A 23,121-nucleotide genomic window follows, 5' to 3' on the forward strand; every position below is an offset into this window, starting at 1 on the left:
CATGCCCGAGGAGCCACCACACCCCTTATGGTCAATTGTGATGCCCTTCGTGTAAGAATGATATCCTATATACCAGAAGAAGTCCTGTCACTAGGGACCAAGCCTTGAAATAGGATACGCCAGTACCCGCCATCTTCCCCATTTTCCACAAAGGAAGGAAGAGGGAAGGTGTGACCATGGCTGGACAGATATCTTTCTTTGGAGATGGCTCTCTTCCATTGCATCCCTCCTATTCCCAGATTCTCCAGGCTCGAGGTCCTCGTTCGCTTCTCTCTGTGTTCTTGCACAAGGCGAGACTTACTATCCAAGATGAAATATCGAAGATTCCTGTGTCGGATCGGAAGGGTATGCCCGATATCCCAGAGCTCGAGCGGCTAGTCCAGCCATCCAGTGAGAAACTACCGCTCGACAATCAATGCCTGGCACCGGCAATGCTTGTCATTATTCAATTGGGACAATTCATCAGGTTGGATTTACGATGTAATTTGAAATTAGGCATGCTTACCATAGTGTGGCAGTTGGCACGAGTCTCATCCAGAGGAACCTTATCCGAACACACCTTCATCCTTCGTTGTTGGCCTCTGTGTGGGTCAGCTATCAGCGGTCGCCGTCAGCGTTTCGCGCAACCTGAATGAACTCCTTCCGTTGGCTATAGAGTCGGTCCGCTTGGCTTTCCGCACAGGACTGCTGGCAACCACGGTTAGAGATGATTTAGAGCTTGGTGATAAATCGGAGACGTGGGCAATGCAAGTCCCTCGTGCCACGGGGCTAGGTGAAACCGAAGCACTGAATACTTTTCATCGAGAGGAAGTAAGGAATGCTCCATCAATTTTGTCTTCCAAATCATTGCTCCGTCGTCTGATGATGATCTTAGGGAGTAGCTGCGCGCAAACGAAGCTACATTAGCGCTGCATTCGGGAAGGGTCTCACAATTCAAGGGCCACCCTCGACACTCGACAGGCTCGGGGAGCGACTGAGCACTAATGGAAGACTTGCACCACCTAGCTCCTACCAAAGGCTTCCTATTTACACTCCTTATCATGCACCGCACCTCTACTCAGATGAAGACATCGACCATATCCTGAATCTCTCCGGCTCTGTTTTGAGTCCTTATCACAAACCACTGCCGCTCGGTACGAACCTGCGATTGCTTTCACCCGTGACAGGAGCATACTACTCTGCCACGAACGGTCGTGACTTGCTGAAGGCAATTATTCACGATGTCCTGAAGGCTCCTATCCAATGGAGCAATGTTGTTGCAGGATGCATGGACAATGTATCTAAGCAATCCACTTCGGACTGGAATTTGCGTGCTTATGGCCCGACACTTGCTGCTGCCAGCCTAGTCTCATCCCTGAAGAGGGGTGCACAAGTGAATGCCCTATTTGATGGAACTTTTGCTTCCATAAACCCTGATCAAAAGGGGCTGACCGCAAACGAGCCTATCGCGATAGTGGGCATGGCTGGTAGATTTCCGGAAGCTACCAGTCACGAGGAGTTGTGGAATTTACTTGAAGCTGGTATAGATACGGTAAAAGTGGTATGGAATTTGACAGCCACTAAGACAGGAGCTTGCAGTTGACCTATTCACAGATCCCTTCAGACCGATTTGACCCAGAAGTCTATGTAAGCAAGGACGGGAATGCCAAAAACCCTACGGGATCTCCTTATGGGTGTTTCATCAAGGAGCCGGGCCTATTTGATGCACGCTTCTTCAACATGTCTCCAAGGGAAGCCGAGCAGACCGATCCTCAGCAACGCTTTGCTTTGACTACTGCGTTTGAAGCACTCGAGATGTCCGGTTTTGTACCAAATCGGACACCTTCTACGCAACTTGAACGTATCGGTACGTACTATGGGCAGACAGGTGATGATTACCGCGAATGGAATGCTTCTCAAGATGTTCAGACTTATTATATTTCTGGAAATGATCGTGCCTTTGGACCGGTATGTGTTACAGGTGTGCCCGTATGAACCGAAATTTTGACTGATCAATATCGCTAGGGTCGCATCAATCACCATTTCAAATTTGGGGGCCCCAGTATGAGTATTGACACTGCTTGTTCGTCCAGTGCCGTTGCTCTGAACGTGGCGTGTACGGCGTTATGGGCAAACGATTGCGACACTGCTGTTGTTGGCGGCATGACTCTCTTCACGAGCGCAGATACCTTCTGTGGTCTCAGCCGCGGTCACTTTCTGAACCACACAGGCAATTGCAAAACATTCGATGATGCAGCGGACGGCTACTGCCGGGGAGAAGCAATTGCAACAGTCGTGATCAAGCGTCTATCTGACGCGAAAGCCGACAATGACAATGTCCTGGCAGTCATCCTGGCTGCAGGTACTAACTACTCTGCCGCCTCGACTTCTATCACTCATCCACATGGGCCTACGCAAGAAGTTCTCTATAGAAAATTGCTCAACGATGCTGGCCTTCAACCCTTTGATATCGACTATGTTGAAATGCATGGCACCGGAACCCAGGCTGGAGACGCTGCGGAGATGAGTTCTGTGAGCAATGTCTTCGCTCCTGATTCACCAAGGCGGCTAAAGGAAAACCCTCTCCTCTTGGGCGCGGTCAAATCCAACGTTGGACACTCTGAATCAGCTTCCGGTTTAGTGGCTTTGATCAAGACCCTGCTCGTATTACGAGAGCAGAAAATTCCTCCACATGTCGGGATCAAAAGTGGCATCATTAATCATACATTTCCGAACCTGAAAGAACGACAAATCCAAATAGCGCTGGACGGTCCTATCGAGTTTCCTCGCCGAACTGGCCGCAAACGGCGCCTCATGGTCAATAACTTTGGTGCTGCAGGTGGAAACACCGCCATACTATTAGAAGAAGCTCCCACCGCGATACGCAACGGCAAGGCTGACGAAAGGTCTGAGCATATAATTGCTATATCTGCGAAAACCTCGAAATCAGCGAACGAGAATGTCCAGAACTTATTAAGATATCTTCGAGACCATCCGGACACTCAGCTGTCAGACCTCTCCTATACCACGACCGCCCGCCGTATGCATTTCTCGACAAGATTTGCGTTGACAGCATCATCAATGTCACAACTGGAAAGCCGTCTTAGCGCAGTCCAGGATCATGATTTGAAGAGGAAATCTAAGTCAGCAAGTCTCATATTCACATTCACTGGACAAGGCTCTTTGTACGCCCCTCTTGCGAAGGAGCTTTTTGAGATGTCACAACAGTTCAGGTCTGATATTATTCGGTTCAATCGAATTTGTCTCGATTATGGATTTCCCAGCTTTATGCCAATTCTCGAACGTTGCGATAGTGACTTGAGTGATCTGACCCCAACTCAAACACAGCTTGCGATCACCTGTGTGCAAATCAGTCTCTACCGCTTGTGGATCGCTTGGGGCATAGCTCCTACAGCCGTCATTGGCCACAGCCTAGGAGAGTATGCAGCACTATTCGCATCAGGGATACTCTCTGCAAGCGATACAATCTATCTCGTTGGTCAACGGGCCCGACTCCTGGAAAATCAGTGCACGCAGGGCACTCACTGCATGCTCTCGATTCAAGCTGACTTGGAGACATTGAGATATCACCTCGGTAAGCTGATCGACGACACTGAGATTGCGTGCTTGAATGGTCCAACAGACACGGTACTCAGCGGTCGTAACGAAGTTCTTGAAAAGGCTCGGGAACTGTTGAAGAGTTCAGGTATCAAGAGTGTCATCCTCAACACGCCGTTCGCGTTTCACTCTGCCCAGGTTGACCCAATTCTTGCAGAATTAGAGGCTGTAGCGGGTACTGTGAGGTATATGACACCCCAGATACCCCTCCTGTCTCCCCTGCTCGGCACCGTTGTCCATGAAGATGGGCAGATTGGACCTGCTTACATCCGGAGGCATGCTCGAGACTCTGTGAACTTTGTCGCTGCTTTGAAAATTGCCGAAACTAAAGGGCTGGCTAATGAAAACACTGCTTGGGTTGAAGTTGGACCAAAGCCAATATGCTTGGGCATGATTCAAAAAACCCTGGGTCATTCTCGACTGATTCATTCACTTCGCCCCAACGAAAGCCCGTGGGTTAGTGCGGCCAGAGGTCTAACCTCGTTGTACAACTACGGCTTTGACATTGAATGGAACGAGTATCATCGGGACTTCGAGCACTCACTGAATTTACTACATACTCCCGTATACTCTTTCGACGAGAAGAATTATTGGCTTCCTTACAAGCATGACTGGGCATTAAGAAAAGGTGATGGCATGTCAATTCAGTCTACGAACCACAGTACACCAAATGCACCTTCCATCATCACTACCACTCTGCATACGTTGGTGTCCAAAGAAAGTCATGGCTCTGATGTTGTCTTGACTTTTGAGACAGATCTATCGGAACCAATACTCCACAAGCTCATCTCCGGCCATAAGATACACGGCAGTGCACTTTGTCCTGCCGGTGTTTACGCCGATATGGCACTCTCTGTGGCTGACTTTGTTCGAAAGAACTACGAACTCAAAGTTTCAACAACAGGGATTAATGTGACGAACATGACAATATTAGGCTCCGTTACGGCCGCATTGGACCATGTCTCTACGCCGCAACTCCTTCGCATTAGTGCAACGACGAATCTGGAAAGAGGAATAATTAGCATTGACTTCAATTCAGAAAGTCCTCAAACGAGAAAGTTTACTCCCATAGCCAAATGCACGATCGAGTACGGTAACGACAAGACTTGGCTACATGGCTGGTCTAGGTCGGCATACTTGGTACGCAAAAGAATTGAAGATCTTGAACGCGGGGTTGGCAGTGGTACGACGAACAAGATGTTAAACAAGATGGCCTACCATCTGTTTTCTCAACTGGTTGATTACAGCCCCATCTACCAAGGCATGCAAGAGGTCTTGGTTGATACGGATGAGCTAGAGGCCAGTGCTATCGTCAAGTTCCGTGAAAACATGGACATTGGCGATAACTTCGTCGTATCCCCAGTCTGGATCGATAACCTGGCTCAAGTGGCAGGATTCGTTATGAACGGTATCGGTACTACCGATTTGAGCTCAGATGTCTATATCTCCCATGGCTGGGGCTCACTACAACTGGTCGGTCCTTTCGATAGCACTCAGCCATTCAAGGTACACGTCAAAATGCAGAAATTTGACAAGACAGTGATGGCTGGCAATGTGTCCGTCTTCCAGGAGAACATCATGATTGGCCTGTTTGGAGATGTTATGTTCCAGAAGGTCCCAAGTTCTTTACTCCAAACGATGCTGGCTCCACACTTGCAGCCGTCCACTACCAGTAAATCACCAACGATCACAGCGAAAATCAGTTGCAAGGCATCGACCAGCGCTTTGAGACCACAAGCTCATGCGAAAGGGCAACAGAAACAATCTATCACTTCTCCCGCACCTCCTGCCGACAAAGAAACAGAATTTGCTCGGGTGATAAGAATTATGGCCCAGGAAATCGGAATCGAGGTTGGGGAACTTAATGACGACAACAATTTTTCGGATCTAGGCGTCGATTCTCTTTTGTCTCTGACTATTCTTTCCAAGGTGCGGGAGTCGACTGGTATTGACTTGCCACAGTCAACGTTCGCAGACTGTGGTACAGTTGGTGATCTCAAAACATTCCTCAATGACACCGCGAGCCAAGATGCAACTTCTGAGTCATCATTAGGGACCTCTCCTAATTCTGGTCAACATAGTCCAATAGTGGACTTTGACCCATTGACAGCAAACAAGACTGCAGACATGGTTGAGATCCTTCACGCCACTCTCGCGGAGCAAATTGGAGTCGACGTGGACGAACTTTTATCGGCAGATGACCTCTCTACGCTGGGTGTCGACTCGTTGATGAGTCTAAGTATTGTTGCAGCCTTGAGGGAGAAGTTGGGAATTGAGATTCCTTCGGACGTGTTAGCCGAAAATCCCTCACTGAAAGGCATCAAAGGAGCTCTGAATCTCTTGCCTCTCCCTGATCTGAAGCCGCTGGCACCAGCCGTAGAGTCACACCAATCCAAGCCTTCCTCTACCATGAGGACCAAAAGGAGTGCGAAATCATTCTTGCTCCAAGGAAATCCAAAAACTGCTTCCAAAACCATCTTCCTCTTCCCAGATGGAAGTGGCTCGGCCACATCATACAGGGAGCTGCCAGACATCGCGTCGAATACTTGTGTCTATGCCATTGACAGTCCATTTCTCAGATATCCCGCAGAATACACTTGCTCGCTCGAGGAAGCCGCGTTAATAATGACCTCCGAAGTTCAATCACGCCTGCCCAAGGGTCCTTACATCCTTGCAGGCTGGTCTGCTGGTGGTATGTATGCGTACGAAGCCGCCAAGCACCTCATTTCTGCCGGAGAAGTGGTCTCTAAGCTCATTCTCATCGACTCGCCATGCCGCCTGGACTACGGTCCCATGCCACAAGACGTCCTGGACTACGTCTGCAAGTCTGGTGTGATCGCTGGCGAAGGAAAATCGAGTTCTGCTCCTGAATGGCTTGTCCAGCATTTCCAAGGCACTATTCGTGCAGTGATGCAGTACTCGCCGCAACCGCTTCCAGCCGGTCGCTCTCCACTGACTTCTGTGATATGGGCCGGTCGGGGTGTTTTCGAAGATTTCCCGGGAGCAGAAGTCGCCGGGCTGGACCTCTCTGACCCCGTTGCGTCTTGGTTGCTGAAGCCAAAAGCTAATCCAGGAGCTAACGGGTGGGACAAACTGTTGGCAAGTTCAAAGATGCAGTGTTGTTCAGTTGATGGAAACCATTTTAGTATGGTTCATCCTCCTCACGTGAGTCTTTAAATTTTGCTAGTCAGACCCTACCCTGAAATTGTCAACTGACTGAGGTTACAGTGCTCATCGCTCAGCCGCGCTATCGCTGGCGCCGTTGACGAAGCTGTCGGTATCGATTGGAAGACGGCCGCATGAACCTACAGAATGGTGGGTTTTTTGGGCGTGGTCTTCTGGGTTCAAAGAAACGGTGGAGTACTTAGACGGGTTTTGGTTTGATAGATAGCTGGCATGAGAAAGTCGCAGAACAGGCAACTAAGTGTAGCAGCGGTGTTGTAGCATCCCGAGATTTGTGCTTGAAGAAAGTCATACCATGGATAAGAATGAATTTGTTAGCAGAGAGGGGCCTCGTGCTTTCGATACAGCGTCCACGCGCGGTTTGAGTTGATTTGATAAACACCATAGTTTCAGCCATAACTTCATCAATCGACTCTTAGTACTACACAGCCCTGATCACCAGCTCATCATTGTTTTCTTGGACACAATCGGCATTAACAACGCTGATCACGACCTCTTGAGATTGTCGGAGTATTTTGACCACCACCACCACCACCATCATCACCAAGTTTCAAATATCAGACCTTTCATGTTTCAGGGTGATGCTCGTCTTAAGCTCAGGCATCCGAGAACAAATGCAGTCAAAATCTTCACTTCTCGACTCTGGGAGCTGATTTCCATCGCAAGCTCCTGCCAGATAGGGACAATCGTCGCTTCTGCATTCCATTCATGGTCTTGAGTAACCAAAAACTAAGATCGCCAGAGTAGATCCACATCGTTGGTTAGACCAAAGGGTCAGTATACATGTCGTAGCAGCGGCGCCACAATGCACAACCTTGGGTGGAGACCACTGCATGCGCAGGAACCGATCATGGCTTCGGGCTACCCGGCACTGAAGTGACCTGAAAGCCTCAAGCCCTGCACCTTGAAATCAACCGACGTAGATAACTGAAGTGACCGAGGTACACTGGCCGACACCAGAGCAGGGGTCCACGTGTGCAGGGTGATGTCAACGGCCACGCTGCCAGTGATCCACGCCTTCTCACTGGTGAGGAGCGACCTCGCTGGGGCGTGCATTGACTGGGGTGTCCTCCCCTCGTTCCAATGAGGCTGCACAGTAGAAGTGCTGTATTGATGCTTTCAGATGTCAAATACAGCTACTTTAGCTCATGTCCAGATGCCTCTGCCAATGAGTCCTGGTCGATGGAGGGAGCTTAGACGCTCGGATCGAGCGCTTGCTTAACTGCTCTGCAAGCAGCGCCGTTGTCTAGCTGGTATCCATGGCCTGTCGGGTGCTCTCTAGAAGCACGCATCTTCAATGGAGGCCAATTTTGCTCCCTGGTGGAATAGCTGCTTGCAAACCTGTTTTATCTTTGTCAGAGCCTGATTGTGCTTGATGTCATTTTGGAGGTTGAGTTGTCAGCCGACTTGTCCTCTGAACTCACGTTGATTGATCTACGGTCAGGATGTCACAACTTACTGACTTCAGAGCTTTGTGCATCAGATCACAGAAGATGGCGTTGATAGCAGCTGTTGGGTGATGAGGGAAATGTGAAAATTTGCAGATGCCGTGCAAGAGGAGTCAATTTCAAGTGGGGGCGAACATCGAAATCATGCGTAGCCTTGCATCGGGGTCGATTTGCACCACATAACCACACCTATTTTTTTTAGTGAGGAATTGTTCTTATATTTCCCATCCCTTTACGACTCATTCACAGTCATTATAATGACTTCTGTATGCCCAAAACAGTATTTCCAATTGTATGCATGCACCTCTGACAAGAGGCTGGCAAGAGTGCAACGATCACGATCGACATTTCTCATAGGCGCCTTGCTGCCTCTGTTCTCAAATACTGAACCTATATGCCAGCATCTTCTTGCATATAAACCTCATCATTGTTCCAGTAAGTCCTCCAAGTATCACAAGTGTTTCTTAGCGCGAAAGGATCTGTAAAAGTTGCCATGATCTCATCTTGTCGCTCGACAAACTGCAAGCCTAGTCCTTCACTTGAATGAGCAGCAATGTGACAATGCATCAGCCAGGCACCAGGGTTATCTGTCTTGAAAGCCATGACCATGTAACCGTTCAGCGGAACGGTTGCCACATCTCTACGAGGTGGATTCGATAAAGTCAGATTTACGGTGTTATTCAGGGGCCCAAAGCCTTGCGCAAGTACGAAGTAGTCGTGTCCGTGTAGATGCATGGGATGAGATCTATTTCGATGGGAGATGTCTTGGATCCCAAAGTAGACCCATTCGTCAGCGATTGCAAGAGGTATGGCATCGTAATTAGTAAATCCTTTCTGGGGAGTGTAGCCTGTGTTAGGCCAGCTTGTGTTCTGCTCTGAGATCATCAAATCGGTTGGTGCGGAGAAGTTGACCCATATGTAGGAATTGTTCAATGTGAAGAGGAATCCGGCCGGCATAGGGACAAAGCTGTAGTTCAGATTCAACAATGAGACTGAGTCCGGGGCCGGTACATCTAGAGCAACGTATGGGACAAGTTTCTCAAATGGCTCGTCTTCGCACTGTGACTTGTACTCAGTTGCCGGATTTGTTGTAGTTGGCAAAGCGGTGGAATTGGTGTCATAGCGTACAATCCCAAGAGTGTTGTTCCAGGCATCATTGTCACAACATGAACGCTGCCAGATTGGACGGATCCAGTACTCGCTGGGAGGTGCATTCGCTTCGACGATGACATCGTACCGCTGTCCCATTGAGATAATCAAGCTGTCTGTCGTGTATGGTTGGATAGGGACAAGGTCATTTGCGATGACGGTCAGGTTGTGTCCGTCGATGGCAAACCTGAAGTGGGAATACAGACCCGTGTTGACGAGTCGGAGACGGTACCTTTTTCCAGATTCAAAGTTCATCTCGAAACGCTGACCGACCTCGCCTTTGCCCTGGCACTGTGTGGTGTTATCCTGGTGGCAGTCAAATACGTTGCTACCATTGATAAGCGAGTTGGCTTGCGCAGGTGGGCCTGTCTTTGGACGATCCCACCACCATTCGTTGAAGGTTGAGATATGCGCCCAGTCCATAAGCATGAGCGCGCCGAGATCTTCGTCGTAGTTGGCCGTGGCGGGACCATTTATGATGATCGGACCGAACAGACCAGCCGAATATTGGAAGCTGAAATGTGAGTGGTACCATGTCTTTTGGCCATATTAGTACTGGAGCCGTCATTTGGCTAGGCCATAGAGTTTGTCCCCAGAAGTACTTACCGTACCATATTGAGTGGCTCGCCACTTGTAAGTGTAAGTCTGACCTGGGGACTATGATTGTCAGCAACAACTTATAGAACCGAGGCTAAGAATTCCGAGGTCAGTCAAGGGAACATACAATTGGACATTGCGTAACTCCTGGTACCCCATCGAACTCATTATTATTGAGTTGTCTCAAGCCATGCCAATGGATGGCTGTCCCATTGTCCAGCATCGCATTGGTCACGTGGATGACGACTGTAGGAGCCTTATATTCAGCCTTGCACACCCCTTTTCGACCCCTGGGACGGAGTTCCAGGGGTTAGGGAAATCCCGCAACTTACCATCGTCACCCCAGTCTGCAAAAATTGTTGGCCCAGGAATACTGCCGTTGAATACTAACACTTGTTGTTCGTATCCCTATAAACGATTTACCATTTGTGTTAGAACCATCTAAGTCGAGTTACTGTCCGGATGCCGAATGTTACTTACATCAGGGGCCATCGTAATGTTCTCCGCAATCAACCAGTACTCTCTCGTCACCCCAGTGTACGGCGTATCATCGTACCAATTTGTGTCAATGGAATAATCACCCCAGCACTGCCTGGAAGTTGGGGAATGTGCGCATCCTCCTTGCGATTGTATGTCACTAGGAGTCAAATTCCAGCATGGCGATGTGCTGTTTGCTAATTGGAGGCCTCGAGGCTGCACCGAGTATCTTGGCAGTGATGCAGCGTCAACCAATGCCAGGAAAAGCAGAACAACGGTAGGACCTAGCATTGTGAAGACAAAATTATTGATGTTGTGGGAAGCTGGACTTTGGCGTCAAACTTCGTAACTCTTGCTAGGGAATATGTGCTTATAACTCAGGACTTTCTCTTAGTTTTCCGGAGTTCTTCATGGCCCATTTGAAGTCCTCATGAGTGTATCTACGCGATAAGCACCAATATTACAATATTCTCCATTATCACGCTCTGAATAGCTCCACAACTACCGTGAAATCTTGACCTTGAAGAAGTTACTAGCGTGCATCCTCTGCTTGACCACATCGTGATCTTGAATATGGCCGTTGAAAAGAAATGCACCGCGGTCAAAGCTAGTACCCATTAGAGCTGGTAATGTTGAGTTTTATACTTCGGAGGATTTTTGCAGTTGCTGATTACCTTGGGAATGGTCCCGGGATTGATGGAGCAACATGTGAAATAGACCGGAATGATAGCCTTTATGGAACTGTATCTTGAGACTGCCAAGATGAAACAAATGGTCCACATGTGAAGTCCATTGCGGCGATAACTGTTGAGGAAGCGGGTATTGCGAAGCGGATGAACATGGACAACCTGCGAACTGCGAACTGCACAGGGATCAAGGCAGGAGGAGCGCTATCACAAGCACATGTTTCATCATGTGGGCGGTAGTGTTCCAATCAGGTAAACTCTAGTAGGTGACCGAAGGATTTGTTGTCAGGGAGAGATGTCCATCCTCATGGTGGACTTGCCATTTGTTGCTAGAAGAAATCAATGATCGGTGGATTATCGGTTTCTCGCTTAATTTCTGCAGGGTAAGGTCTTCCAAAGTGACGAGAGAGGCCTCCGGCAGTGGCTTGTGGATCAACAATGGCTTGCAGAGAATAGAGCCTGCTTTTAACCCCATGGACGCTGGGATTGCCCCAACCAATCCTCTATCAGAGATCATCGACTAGCTTCAATGTTACACCATGGCTTCATGTAGGACAAGCCATTACAAGCTCACTTGGAAATGCTTGTCCATCGCAGGGTATCCTTGGCAATTGCGCATCATTAGCAGCGGTGCGATCTTGACTTAGGGCAAAATTACAACGGCGGGGCATCATGCCATCTCGCCGTCAAGCTACGAATTCATGTGAAGCCTGTTCACCTACCCAATCAAACTGTACCGAGATACCACCTGTATCCTCAGTCCTGCTTGTTAGTGCTCACACACTGAGTTTCATTGGTGATCAACTTCTCTGACACGGCTGATGCACAAGCTCAAGCAAGACCGCATAAGCTTCCCAAGCACTCGTTTGATTGCTTGTGTTGATCCCCTTCATAAAACTTCCGGCCTTGGCCTGCTTGCAAGGTGGCATGGAGATATATCTTAACCAGGGTGTTTGTTGTCTGTTATCGGTAGAGTTTACCTATTCGCGATCAGCGGCACGTGAACGCGAGACAGGCTCAAGCGAGCTCCATAGATTTTGAATGATCCCAAGATCTCATATCTAAGCGGAAGAAGCTGTCGAAGACGAAACCACATCTCCATTCATCTCACTCTCCACTCCTGGAATCATGGTCGCTTTCACTTCACTTGGGGAAGACTCCTCTCAAAATTCGAGCTCCACGAAAAAGCTTCGTCTAGCTTGTGACGTTTGTCATGCCGCGAAGACTAGGTGTTGTGGCAACAGCCCATGTGCACGATGTATCCGTTGTGGCACTCGGTGCGTATACAGTCAGTCAAATCGGGCTGGCCGGCCAAAGGGAACACGCAACAAGAAGAGTGTCGATAGCTCGAAACCCCACGGGGATCAGTGCGATTCGACCGGTTCACCGCAACAAGAACAACAGCCGTCAGCATCTGGCAACGTCCTCAATCGAAGTAGTAGCTACTGCTCAGAAAGTGGCAACACATTGTCCAAAGCCACGTCTTCCATGGCATCCTTCACAGGGCCCTCATTCTCACCACCACTAGAACACTCACAACAGCACTCACAACAGCAGAAATATGTCAACAATATGGCATTTGACTTCAACCCGACACACGACTTTTCTGACCATTCCAACGGCATGTACTCATCATTGTCCACTCAAGGTCACATGATTTTCCCCTTGGGTCCAGATGACATGAATCTCGATCCGATGGATATCCAAGCAGTCTTTGACCTTGACTTCAGTCTTGATGATCTGCAACGTGGCTGCAATATGCCCAATTCGGTCGATGCATCTGGAAACGCCATGTCCGACGCGCTAAGAGATTACATCCCACCATTATCCGAGCACGACGATATGGCTTATTCCAATTCACTCCAAGCCTATTCCGAGCCATTGTCGAAGACCTCCACCAATAGCCATAGCAACAGCGACAGCCGCGGAGGGAGTGGAAGCCCTGCGATGCCCCAATCACGAGATTCTTATGACTCTGCCATCTCTATGGGAGCTACAAAGAGCACTCAGGGCATGTCAGCCTCTCCTCCGCTTTTCCTCCCCGACAATATTTCACTGGCTGAACTGAGATGCCACTGCCTTCAGCGCCACGTCCAATTCCTTTCCCATCTGCAAGAGCTGCTGCAAGGGTTTGATCAATTGACCCTCGATATGGTTCTGAATGGAGTGGACCAAGGACTGAAAGTATGGGACCTTTGTGTCCAATGCCGAATGTGTCAACAGGATCGAAATCGAGAGGTGCTGTTGTTATCTGTCACGAGTATCAGGACCGTTGCTCGAATTTTGCAGAAAGCTTCACAGCGTATATCCAACAAGCAATCACACCTCGACAACGACGAGCAACGTATTAGCACCACCAAGTCATGTGCAGACGGAGAAAGCCACTCAAACAACGCAAGGTTCACATTCGGCAGCTATGAAATCAAGGGCGAAGAAAGTTGGTTAGTGCTCGGCGTGATACTGACGAGAATGCTGGCCAAGATCCAGGGTGTGCTGGTATCCTTCAAAAAATCGTTGAATTCGCCAAACTGTCGTAAAGGCGACGGCCATGCAGGGGACAATTCCGCGGACTATTTGCACAGGCTGTTGGAAGGCTTACAAGCGAACATACATGCACTTTCTGCGAGTTTGATGGGTGGTATCTGATAGCAGTAGTTAGATGGACACGGGTCGTCGTTGAGCTTAGCTCGGAACCCCACCGTTCTGAACTTCCGTTGATAGCAAATGCAGGGAAACCCCCTAGGACTCCTTCTAAAGCCAGCCACTGGCAAGCCGCCTACTTGTGCCAAGAGTGTCAAAAGGATGCAGGGCGTGCCACGACACCTTGCAGCACGGGTCCGCCATGAGTAACCACGTAGATTGTCCCAAAAGAACACACCGAAAAGGCACGTCGTTGGGGATCGTGCCCTGCCTCGCGTAGCGAATGGGTGCGGCACCCGGGGTGTATGCTGACTTGATTCGCAGCCAGGACGATATCGAGTGTAGATCCCTCATCTTGCTAATCTTACCCTGCATTTGGGTGCGATAGGTTTACCTTTCGCATTCGGAAAGCAGTAATTGTACTAGAGTACGAGTGCGTTCCACCAATGCAACTGTGGCCTCACAATTCTCCGATCCATCAATCCGAGGTTCTGATTCCCTAGTTCATTGTTTCCAAACCCCTGTTAGATTTCCCTTCCTGAATCCTGAATACTGCATGAAGTAGGATGGTGGGGGTTGGAGGGGGCCGCACGGGGGCCACCTAGGGGCTAAATATGCCAAGTGGCATTAGATAAAGCTTCAAAGTTCAACACTCTTTTTCTTAGGAAGCCGACCCGGCTTGCGACTCGCATGACTAGCATTTGGCTACGCCCGGCCACCGAGCAATATATGACACTGATTAGGTGACTCAGCCAAAGGAAAATGCGGGTCATTATACCGTTATAGTCAGGTCTGGTTAGAGTCAACTAACCCAGATATTTCGGGGTATTCATTGGAGTGACTGCTTTGGGGATGGTGCTCTTTGTTGCCTTCGATATTGCGTGACTGATTGATTTGTACTCGTGTTCCGTATTGGGGGGTATATGCCAGGTGGGAATGACATCGTATCGAGGTTCCTATATCACAACTTAGATGTTAAAGGCACAAAACGCCGAGTCCCACGGACTTGCTCTGTTTCCGAAAGAAGGTTCTTCGTCTGCGACAAGCATCTGGCCAGCTGTGTCGATGAAGAATGGAATTTGTCTAAGCCCGCGTGGTTGCGAGAGTAGTTAGAATGCGATATCCAGTTGTTGAAGCCCTCGTCTAACCCAACGTCGCAGTACGTATTCGCCAAAGAGAGGGGTTAATTGCACACTCAGCCCATTCGTAGTTGCCATGAGCCGTTCGATAGACTAGTTATGCTCGCAAGCCATCGGGCTCGACTTGTCGCTCAGACTTTTCCATACTGACTGACTTCTGATAGGATTCTCTGCGTGGGTAGAATTGAGTGATCCCACGCGCCCGTCATGGTTTGATGCACAGTGCTCCCGTACGCTGAGACAGTACCCAGAATATGTATCTGTCAATTGATACCTATGTCGGAAGATGCAGATAGCTGGTACGGTGCGCTTCGGTTCCAGGTGTCGGCCTTAAAAGTCTGGGTTTGGGGAAACTTGTATACAGACATTAAGGAAGCAAAAGGGCAAAGGAAAATGCCACAACAACAACAACAACAATAATAACCGCCAAACTATACCCTAGCTTAATCTATACCTCGGTCAGTCCTGGGATGATGTGGACTCTGGCCATTCTCTTGCGCTGTTCGACAAGCCTCTCAGACGTTTTAAGCCCCGTGCTTTCGGCCGAGGTCCCTTTGATCCACTTGTACACTTCACGAGTTACTGGGCATCCAATTTCGAGCAGTCCTCCGCACAAATAAGCCTGCGCGCGAGTTGCGTGTTCCCTTCGTGCTGAGAAAAATGGATTAGCGAGGCTTTGCAGTGCCGATTGGCACCCAGTGACGCAACCAAGATGCCAATATGTAAAGCAGCCTTATGATCCTCGGTACCTCGTACGGGACTCAGGCCCAGACGCGTCTCTGTTCAACTAGCGCGTCAACACCTCCACTGCCAATCTTAAAAAAAGAATACCAAGAACATCAAGCTCAATTTGATGGTTGAACTTTTCCATGTCGGTATAAGTTTGCGACTCGAATGGGCGCCTGATTGACGATCCAACTTTAGGCCAAGGCCATTGTACCATGGATCTGCCCCATGCGAAAGCTCCTGCGCTCTCGCAATCTTGAAGAACGCAGGCAAAGCCCAGAAAAATCACTGAGTTGAATCATACTCGCGGAGAGAATAATTAAGATCGTGGCTTCCTGAGTCTCCCTTGCTGCTTCGAAATCTCAGACAGACTAGTTCAACATGAAGTATTCCTACGGATATGCCCTTTCCGCGATCGTTGCCGCCGTCAATGCACAAGCTGCACCAGATTTCCCTGTCGAGGTCGACACCAGATTCAGCGTCATTTGGGCCAACAGCTCTACCAGATTTGCTGCTGGGGATCTCCTTCCACGGGACAGTAAGACTGCACGTATTCCAGTATTGGCCCGGACGCTAACTTCCCTAACTTCCCAGACATTCTAGAAGCCCCTTCAGTCTTCACTTCTGACAACTCAACCTCCTCGACCGGAAAATACCTAGTATTCCTCATCGATCAAGATGTTCTGCCAGAGGGACAGACAGAAAAAGTCGAATTCTTGCACTGGTTCCAACCGGATTTGGCCGAATCCGATGAACTGTTGGCTGGGCTCCTAGCGGTGCAGAATTCGTCCGATTCCATAAATGCGACAACTTCGGCGCTTCCCAGTGCCCCTTATCTCGCGCCTACACCCCCTGAGGGTAGCGGTCCGCACAGGTATACATTCCTGTTATATGCGCAGCCGGACGACTTCAGTGTTCCCGCATCATATGCAAGCTTTTTCGTTGATGTGCCAGACCTCTCTAATCGACTACCCTTTAACATTAAGCAATTTGCCGAAGATTCGGATCTAGGAGAGCCACTGGCTGCCAACTGGTTTCGCGTTCTGAATGGTAGTGCCGAAGAGACCAGTGCTGCCTTGACAAGCACGGTCGGTCCATCGTCAACTGCATCGGGTTCTGCAAACACAGCAACCGCGACAACTACCTCCGCCTCGAGCGGTTCACAGACTGGAACTGCCACAAGCTCAAGTTCGAGTGCAACTGCGACAGGCTCAGGCAATGGAGCGGGCCTGTTGGACGCTCGCGACAGTCTGAGGGAACTCGGCGTTGGTCTTGCTGTAGGCTTGGCTGGTATGGGCCTGTGGTTGTAGTCAAACCCATCTTGTTCTTGTCGTCAAACTTCATGTACATTGCTTCCCTCTGATGAGGGCTTTAATGATGGAAAATATAATGGTAATTTATTCTTTTAGACCGGCCAATACACAACACTGAGTGCCCTACGTCGAGACATCCTGAACAAATACTCCACCAATCAGATCTTACAGAATACGGGACTTTCCACTTCGGGAAGACCGATACGTGCCCAGGGAAAGTCTAAGCTCTTCGCAACCTCATCTTCCAACAACCATTATTCTGGAGCCTAGCACAGAAGAGGTAGATATCGTATTTCAGTCGTCCCGCTTCTTCTGTCCAGCTTCAAATACCTCAATTAACTGTGGGAACACTGACTTTCTTGAGACTAGGGTTGGCATTTGAACCATGGCAAAGCCACGAGCGACTCATCGTCATGGACTCCCAGACGAACAAAAGGAGATGCAAAGGGTCTTCAAAGTATCCCTCTCCTCAAGCCACCATTCCAAGCCTATCAAAGTGATCGATAATGTCTTTCGCGGACGAAGATCGCATCGGAAGTCGCGGCTTGGTTGTCGCCAATGCAAACTCAGGCGCATCAAGGTAGGTTCACAGGCTGCTCGCAAGTGAAGACGCTGTGCTAAGCCGTATCGGTGTGCCAGTGTGATGAAGAAAGAGAAGGTGGCTGTCTCAAATGCCGCTCTCGGGGCGTTGAGTGCGATTTCAATCCAAGCCCATTCCAGCAGACCACTTATTTACTACTCCCAAAGGAACGAGCAGGGGTAGATGTGTCCGTGCAGTGTACCAACCCACTGAGAGGTTCTGGCAGTGGACAATCATACAGACCGCGTGCCAGCTCACCTCATCCAACGCTGTCCATGACGCTAATCTTTCCGATTGCGACTGAGTTGCCAAACTCCATGACGCCGATTCTACAAACGTTGCACCATTTTGATAGCACTACGTATCGCTCCATGGGCTCTGAAATGGGTCAGAAGATCGTTAGAGCTTGCATTTATACAATCGCCCTTGAAACGCCTCACCTAATGCATGCTTTACATGGTGTTGCAGCGACACATCTATGCCATCTGATTCCCGTCTCTCAGGATCCTGTTCAACACAAGCGGAGCAAGGTTGCCGCAGCCTATCACTGGCAGAAATGCCTCCAGTTATTTCGGGAAGAACTGGAAGCTGGTCCCACCAGGCAGAATATGGACGCCCTGATATCGACAGTCATGTTGATATCCACCCATCAATTCATGTTGCCTGAATCGGAATCAGAGCCGAGCAAGAGTTTTGTGTATGCCCCTGCTCACCAGCGAGAGACTTGTATCTCTTGGCTATTCATCAATTCCGGCTTTACGGCCCTGTGGCGAACATTGGGCGAGAACGTTGCGCAGTCCTCATGGATGCCAGTGCTTCAGGATGCTGATATTCAGACGTTGAGATCTCCAGCTCACATGTGGACGCCGAAAGACGAGACTCACAGGAGTTTTCTTGAAGTCTGCGAAATCGAAACTTTCAGTACCCCCGATGCAAACCCGTATTACACTCCACTGGAAAGCCTATTACTTCTGCGCCGATTGAGGTCCGATGGGAACTTTTTCAACAAGGCGATCAATTTCCTGGGCAACATTGACTCAAGGTATCATCGACTCTTGATTGCAAGAGACAAACGAGCACTCATCATCCTGGCACATTGGCTGGCCCTCATGGCCGAAATGCAGCAGTGGTGGCTCAGTGGAAGATGTAAGGCTGAGTGCCTGGCCATCACCACATTTCTAATGCATGATCGGGATGTCCGTGTGTTGAGACTGTTGGATTATCCTGCCAGAATTGCCGGTATGACAGTTTCTGAGATTTCATCCACAGTACTGGAGGAGGCACTTTACGATCCAGGCAAATCTTGAGAAGTGTTCCACGAACATGAACACCTTGAAAACACTCCTAACTCACAGTTCACGTCTAATTTATCACGCATCATTAACCTGACTATTGTAAGAGTACATACGAGGTCGGATAGGTGCTGATTTGGACTTGGGAGAATAGCACCAGTCGGGCCTCCGTAGGCTCCCCGAACGTGAGAGTTTCGGAGTATATTTGCCCTGAACGGGTCTTACGAGTAATCGGTGCCTATCTATACCTAGGTAAGGAAAAGTGGGAGCTTGCAACAGGTTTAGTTAGGTCCGGGAAGCGCCTAGTTGCCAGAGGATATGCACCCGTTTTGGGCGTGGCCGATACGGAAAGTAGTTAGGGACAAACAAGGCTGCAACTGCCTCGGATTCTTTGTCAGGATTCTTCCAGTCACATGATGAGCAAGTCACCGTGACCTCTGCCTGCGCCCTGCAAATCAACCCTCACCACATCACATCACACATCATCACCACCACCACCACCATTTACACGGCCTTGACAGCCTCATGTATCTGCATGGCTGAGACAGCCAACGAGTATCTTACGTTCATGTTTATCCCTTCGTTCAAACTTGGCAATTGAATTATGTGGTCTCAGACAGTCTCGATATCATCCACCGGCCATATTTCAGCAGAATCCACATCATGGCCTCGCTGCCCAGCACCTCTCCTTCCCCCTCAAGCCCGATGGCTACATCGATTCCAACGGAGTTACCAAGCGATCTTTCGCCCTTTGAAATGTTAATCACCTGTAATCCGCCCATCCTTGACTCCCTTCTCGCCCAACTACCGACTACGTCCATTTTCTATCTCTACCAAACCTCGGCCTTCTTGAGAGACTTCTTATCTAAATCTCCAACTTCCTGGCGGTACATCTCATGGCGTCTGTATCAGCCGTCGATTTCCACTGCGGCCGTCACGAATAATGCCGTTGGGCAGCGTCAGTCCAGTAACTATGCACTCGACCAGATCCTTCTCAATGTCATCAATCCATTCAGTACCAGATTATTCAGCCTGGAGCTGGACAATACGGCAGTCAGCGGAGCCACATTAACCTCTACCGTGCTTGTATTGAGAAGGGATACATTGACCCATGTTTCGGTTCGCGGATGTAAGAACGTCTCGCTGAAATATCACATCAACCCTTACCTCCAACTTCATGCACTAGCCCGCGCACATGACACTCCGACGAGTCATGGTTCAACTCCTTTCGGACAACTTGCTCTGAAAAGCTTGTATACATACAGATGTCGTCACCACAGGAGGAGGCCGTACCTTCCCAGCAGCCTGGCGCGCAAAGAAAGCGACAGCGAACCCACCCACGAACTGGTGTTGACGTGTCATAAACTTGGTATATGGACCGATACAGCTTGGTGCACCACTCCCGGTGCACGCTGTTATCGTCGCCGAGGCTATGTCAAGATGCGAATGCCTCAAGATCCACGAGAAGTGTGGGTGGTTTATGATCGGTTATGGCGCAGCAGGAACTGGCTCGGTCCTACCGACTCTACAAGGGATCCTACTACTACTCCTGGTAGAAAACGAAAGCGTGATGTTCGAAGCTGGGAATTTGATGAAGAAGCCATGAATGGCGAACCTATTGGTACAGGACCAGAAGCAAAACCCACGCCCGCGCACGAGCGCCTGTCGCATAGGAAGTTCATTGAGAATATCACCTGCCATAATTGCTCAGCCGAGATCCTTGAAAGATGTGAGCAATGCTCGGTCATGATGCATTGTGCTGGTTGTCGCAAAACATTGTGTGCCAGTTGTGCTTTTGACAGACCTTATTTACGCAACAAAATGGCTCCAGAGGAGGACAAAAACAAATTTTGGTGGGCACCTGGCTGTGCAGTATCTCCCTGCTCGATGCAGGATCAGGATTTGCCACCTCCTGGTGCCGTCAATGGAGTCCCTGTCGCCAATACAAACACCCTTCCTAATATCAAGTTCAAGTGGTGTTGTACTGAGCCTGTCTTCTCCGGAGGTGGGGGGATAACTTTTGGAGGTATCTCCCATCGCGAAACCGACCAAATCCGTGCCGCACCGTTACCACCAGGCCATGGGTGGGAAGACCCAGAGTTCAGCACTGATCGAACAGATATGGAGGTGACTGAACCTCGATTTCCGACCTTTTCTCCCCAAAACAGCACGGGCGAGGCCATTGGTGGACGGTGGTGTTCCATCGATGGTCTTTTCCGGACCGCAGGCTCATTGAGCTCTGGAGATCATCACTCAGTCTCTGTTCCACGAATACTCTGTGATGAATGTTATACTTCGGATCATTGGAAATTAAAGTGTCAAGCCTGTTTTACGTCATTGTGTCTCAAACACGACATCGGAGACCGCGTTAAGGCCCGGATCTGTGGCTTCAAAGATCTTGCCGTTGAAAAACAGGAATACAAGTCTCGTCAGAAGGCTATCAAAATATTGGCAGCTTTGATGCGTCAACGAAAAGAGAAAGCCTTGGCGAAGGGACGCTCCGCAGAAAAACTATCAGGTTCTGATAACAATCGGGTGTTACCATCAATTATTGCAACCACCGAGCCAAGCTCAAGTACCAATGCGCCACCTCTCACTGCAGAACAGCCTACCGTTGTGTTTTCAGAGACAGCCGCCATTGAGGCCGGGATGGAAAATCTGCTGAGAAACCTCCGTGCCCCTATGCCTGAATCAGAATTTCCCCTGCGGCCAAGTTCTCCAGCATCCAATAGTTCTGGTGCTATTTCCAGGTCCACTTCACCCACACCATCGACTCACTCGAACTCACCCACTCCAGAACCAAGCTCGGCTCCCCGGCGACCAACACGACCTGCCATGCAACCCATACCACGTTGGCAAGGCTGTTTATCCGTTTTCTGCACACTAATCCGGGCTCCTGGTGATCATCGGCGACGGTGTACCGCAGTGATGCGTCAATGCGTTGAATGTAAGACACACATCTGTGGTGGCTGTGCAGATTCATTTGAGCCTCCGTGTCCGTGCAAGGGTTGCCGTGCTCCACAATCGCAAGCCATACCTTCTCCGCAGTTGGCACCAGCACCCGACAACGCGTCCGAAACTCCATATTTTTTCTGTCCCAACTGTAGGTGGCATCGAATGGAGAATGGGAAATGCAAGAAAAGGTCAGAAGCGTTTCTTTCGGCACAGCAGTCGGCCTCACTGAAGAAGTCAAAAAAGAAGAGGGGTAAATTGCGAAAACCTGTCGAGGAACGGCGACTGGCTAGCAATACGGTGGGCGGCTCTTCAAGTGAGGAGGAAGCCATTGATGGACTGGTGGAATTCTTCAATTGCCTCAATGCACAACTCCACGGTATACAAGTTCATGAGAGTGGTGCAGCTGGTGCTCCCAGTTCCGCCTACGACGACCCTCTCGGATACGCCAACCAAAATGACATTCAAGAGCTGGAAGACATGGGCGCCTTGGCTCGAGATCTGATATTTAGGATTCAACGCCTAAGAGATCAGTTTGTTCCCGGCTCACTGGCGGCACGTGCCTTACCAGATATCCGACTTCAGGATGTGGCCGAGTCGGCCGATGCTATGAATGTTATTGCTACTCTAACTGAGAATGAAGCCAATGATGCAAGACCAGACATGACAGGCGCGAATGCGATTGAGCCTGACGAGCCCCTAGAAGAGGAAGCAGGAGAGCAAATATCGAGCGCAGATTGAGATTGGTGAGACAAGTCGGGGTGGGGCGAAAGGTGCGGAGACAAAGATCAAAATTTGCTTTTACTTGAGCGTGGCTATTCGAGACAGAGTTCAGCCAGCATTGCATGATGATATGTGAACCACGATACGCATCTATCACGACGGTGTTCTCATTGAATGGAGCCATGCCACGCGTCGGCTCGGAGTGGTTTCCGAACAAGTATTGATGGCGATGCAAGAAGACTGGCTTCGTTTTGCATTGACTGCTGGTGCCTGAGCTTGAAGAATTTTGGTAATATTTACTTATGTATGAATGACAAGGAATATCTTTCCATCTCAACGTTTCTGTTTCAGAGCACGGATGTATCCGTACTGAATCGCATCAAATCTAACCATGCCGCCCAGGTGAGATCGCAACCGTAACCAAAAGTCCGAGTATTATTTTTGCTCCTGCTTGATCGAAACAGGACTGATGCCTGCACATTATTGTGCATTGATAAAATACTAGTTCACCGGTTTCGAAGTTCCTCATCTGTATCGATATGTTCAGACAATCTTCCCCCCCGCCTGCCATCAGGTTCTCATTCGAGCGTTCGCCATTTTCATGCGCCCAACGAACTGG

At 49.5% G+C, this 23,121-nt stretch overlaps 6 protein-coding genes across 6 annotated transcripts; 5 read left to right on the top strand and 1 right to left on the bottom strand.

Annotated features, from left to right (window-relative positions):
• Nucleotides 1-176: 176 nt before the first annotated feature.
• On the top strand, nt 177-6,900 carry LTR84_000294 (uncharacterized protein; the record flags this gene model as incomplete). The annotated part of the gene is made up of 6 exons (XM_064843925.1): nt 177-466; nt 519-810; nt 875-1,540; nt 1,594-1,947; nt 2,005-6,762; nt 6,826-6,900. The coding sequence occupies 6 exons, from the start codon at nt 177-179 to the stop codon at nt 6,898-6,900; spliced, it is 6,435 nt and encodes a 2,144-aa protein (XP_064711785.1).
• A 1,718-nt stretch (nt 6,901-8,618) lies between these two features.
• LTR84_000295 (uncharacterized protein) lies at nt 8,619-9,991 on the bottom strand (the record flags this gene model as incomplete). Its single annotated transcript, XM_064843926.1, has 2 exons — nt 8,619-9,891; nt 9,984-9,991. The coding sequence occupies 2 exons, from the start codon at nt 9,989-9,991 to the stop codon at nt 8,619-8,621; spliced, it is 1,281 nt and encodes a 426-aa protein (XP_064711786.1).
• A 2,634-nt stretch (nt 9,992-12,625) lies between these two features.
• On the top strand, nt 12,626-13,783 carry LTR84_000296 (uncharacterized protein; the record flags this gene model as incomplete). The annotated part of the gene is made up of 1 exon (XM_064843927.1): nt 12,626-13,783. One exon carries the CDS (start codon nt 12,626-12,628, stop codon nt 13,781-13,783), a length of 1,158 nt encoding a protein of 385 aa, XP_064711787.1.
• Nucleotides 13,784-16,023: 2,240 nt separating this feature from the next.
• Nucleotides 16,024-16,952, top strand: LTR84_000297 (uncharacterized protein; the record flags this gene model as incomplete). Its single annotated transcript, XM_064843928.1, has 2 exons — nt 16,024-16,180; nt 16,237-16,952. 2 exons carry the CDS (start codon nt 16,024-16,026, stop codon nt 16,950-16,952), a joined length of 873 nt encoding a protein of 290 aa, XP_064711788.1.
• A 1,026-nt stretch (nt 16,953-17,978) lies between these two features.
• On the top strand, nt 17,979-18,842 carry LTR84_000298 (uncharacterized protein; the record flags this gene model as incomplete). The annotated part of the gene is made up of 1 exon (XM_064843929.1): nt 17,979-18,842. The coding sequence occupies one exon, from the start codon at nt 17,979-17,981 to the stop codon at nt 18,840-18,842; it is 864 nt and encodes a 287-aa protein (XP_064711789.1).
• Nucleotides 18,843-19,490: 648 nt separating this feature from the next.
• LTR84_000299 (uncharacterized protein) lies at nt 19,491-22,520 on the top strand (the record flags this gene model as incomplete). The annotated part of the gene is made up of 1 exon (XM_064843930.1): nt 19,491-22,520. One exon carries the CDS (start codon nt 19,491-19,493, stop codon nt 22,518-22,520), a length of 3,030 nt encoding a protein of 1,009 aa, XP_064711790.1.
• Between the last annotated feature and the right edge of the window lie 601 nt (nt 22,521-23,121).

This window comes from Exophiala bonariae (genome assembly GCF_035927105.1).
Source record: "Exophiala bonariae strain CCFEE 5792 chromosome Unknown scaffold_1, whole genome shotgun sequence".
In the NCBI taxonomy this organism is placed as follows: Eukaryota; Fungi; Ascomycota; class Eurotiomycetes; order Chaetothyriales; family Herpotrichiellaceae; genus Exophiala; species Exophiala bonariae.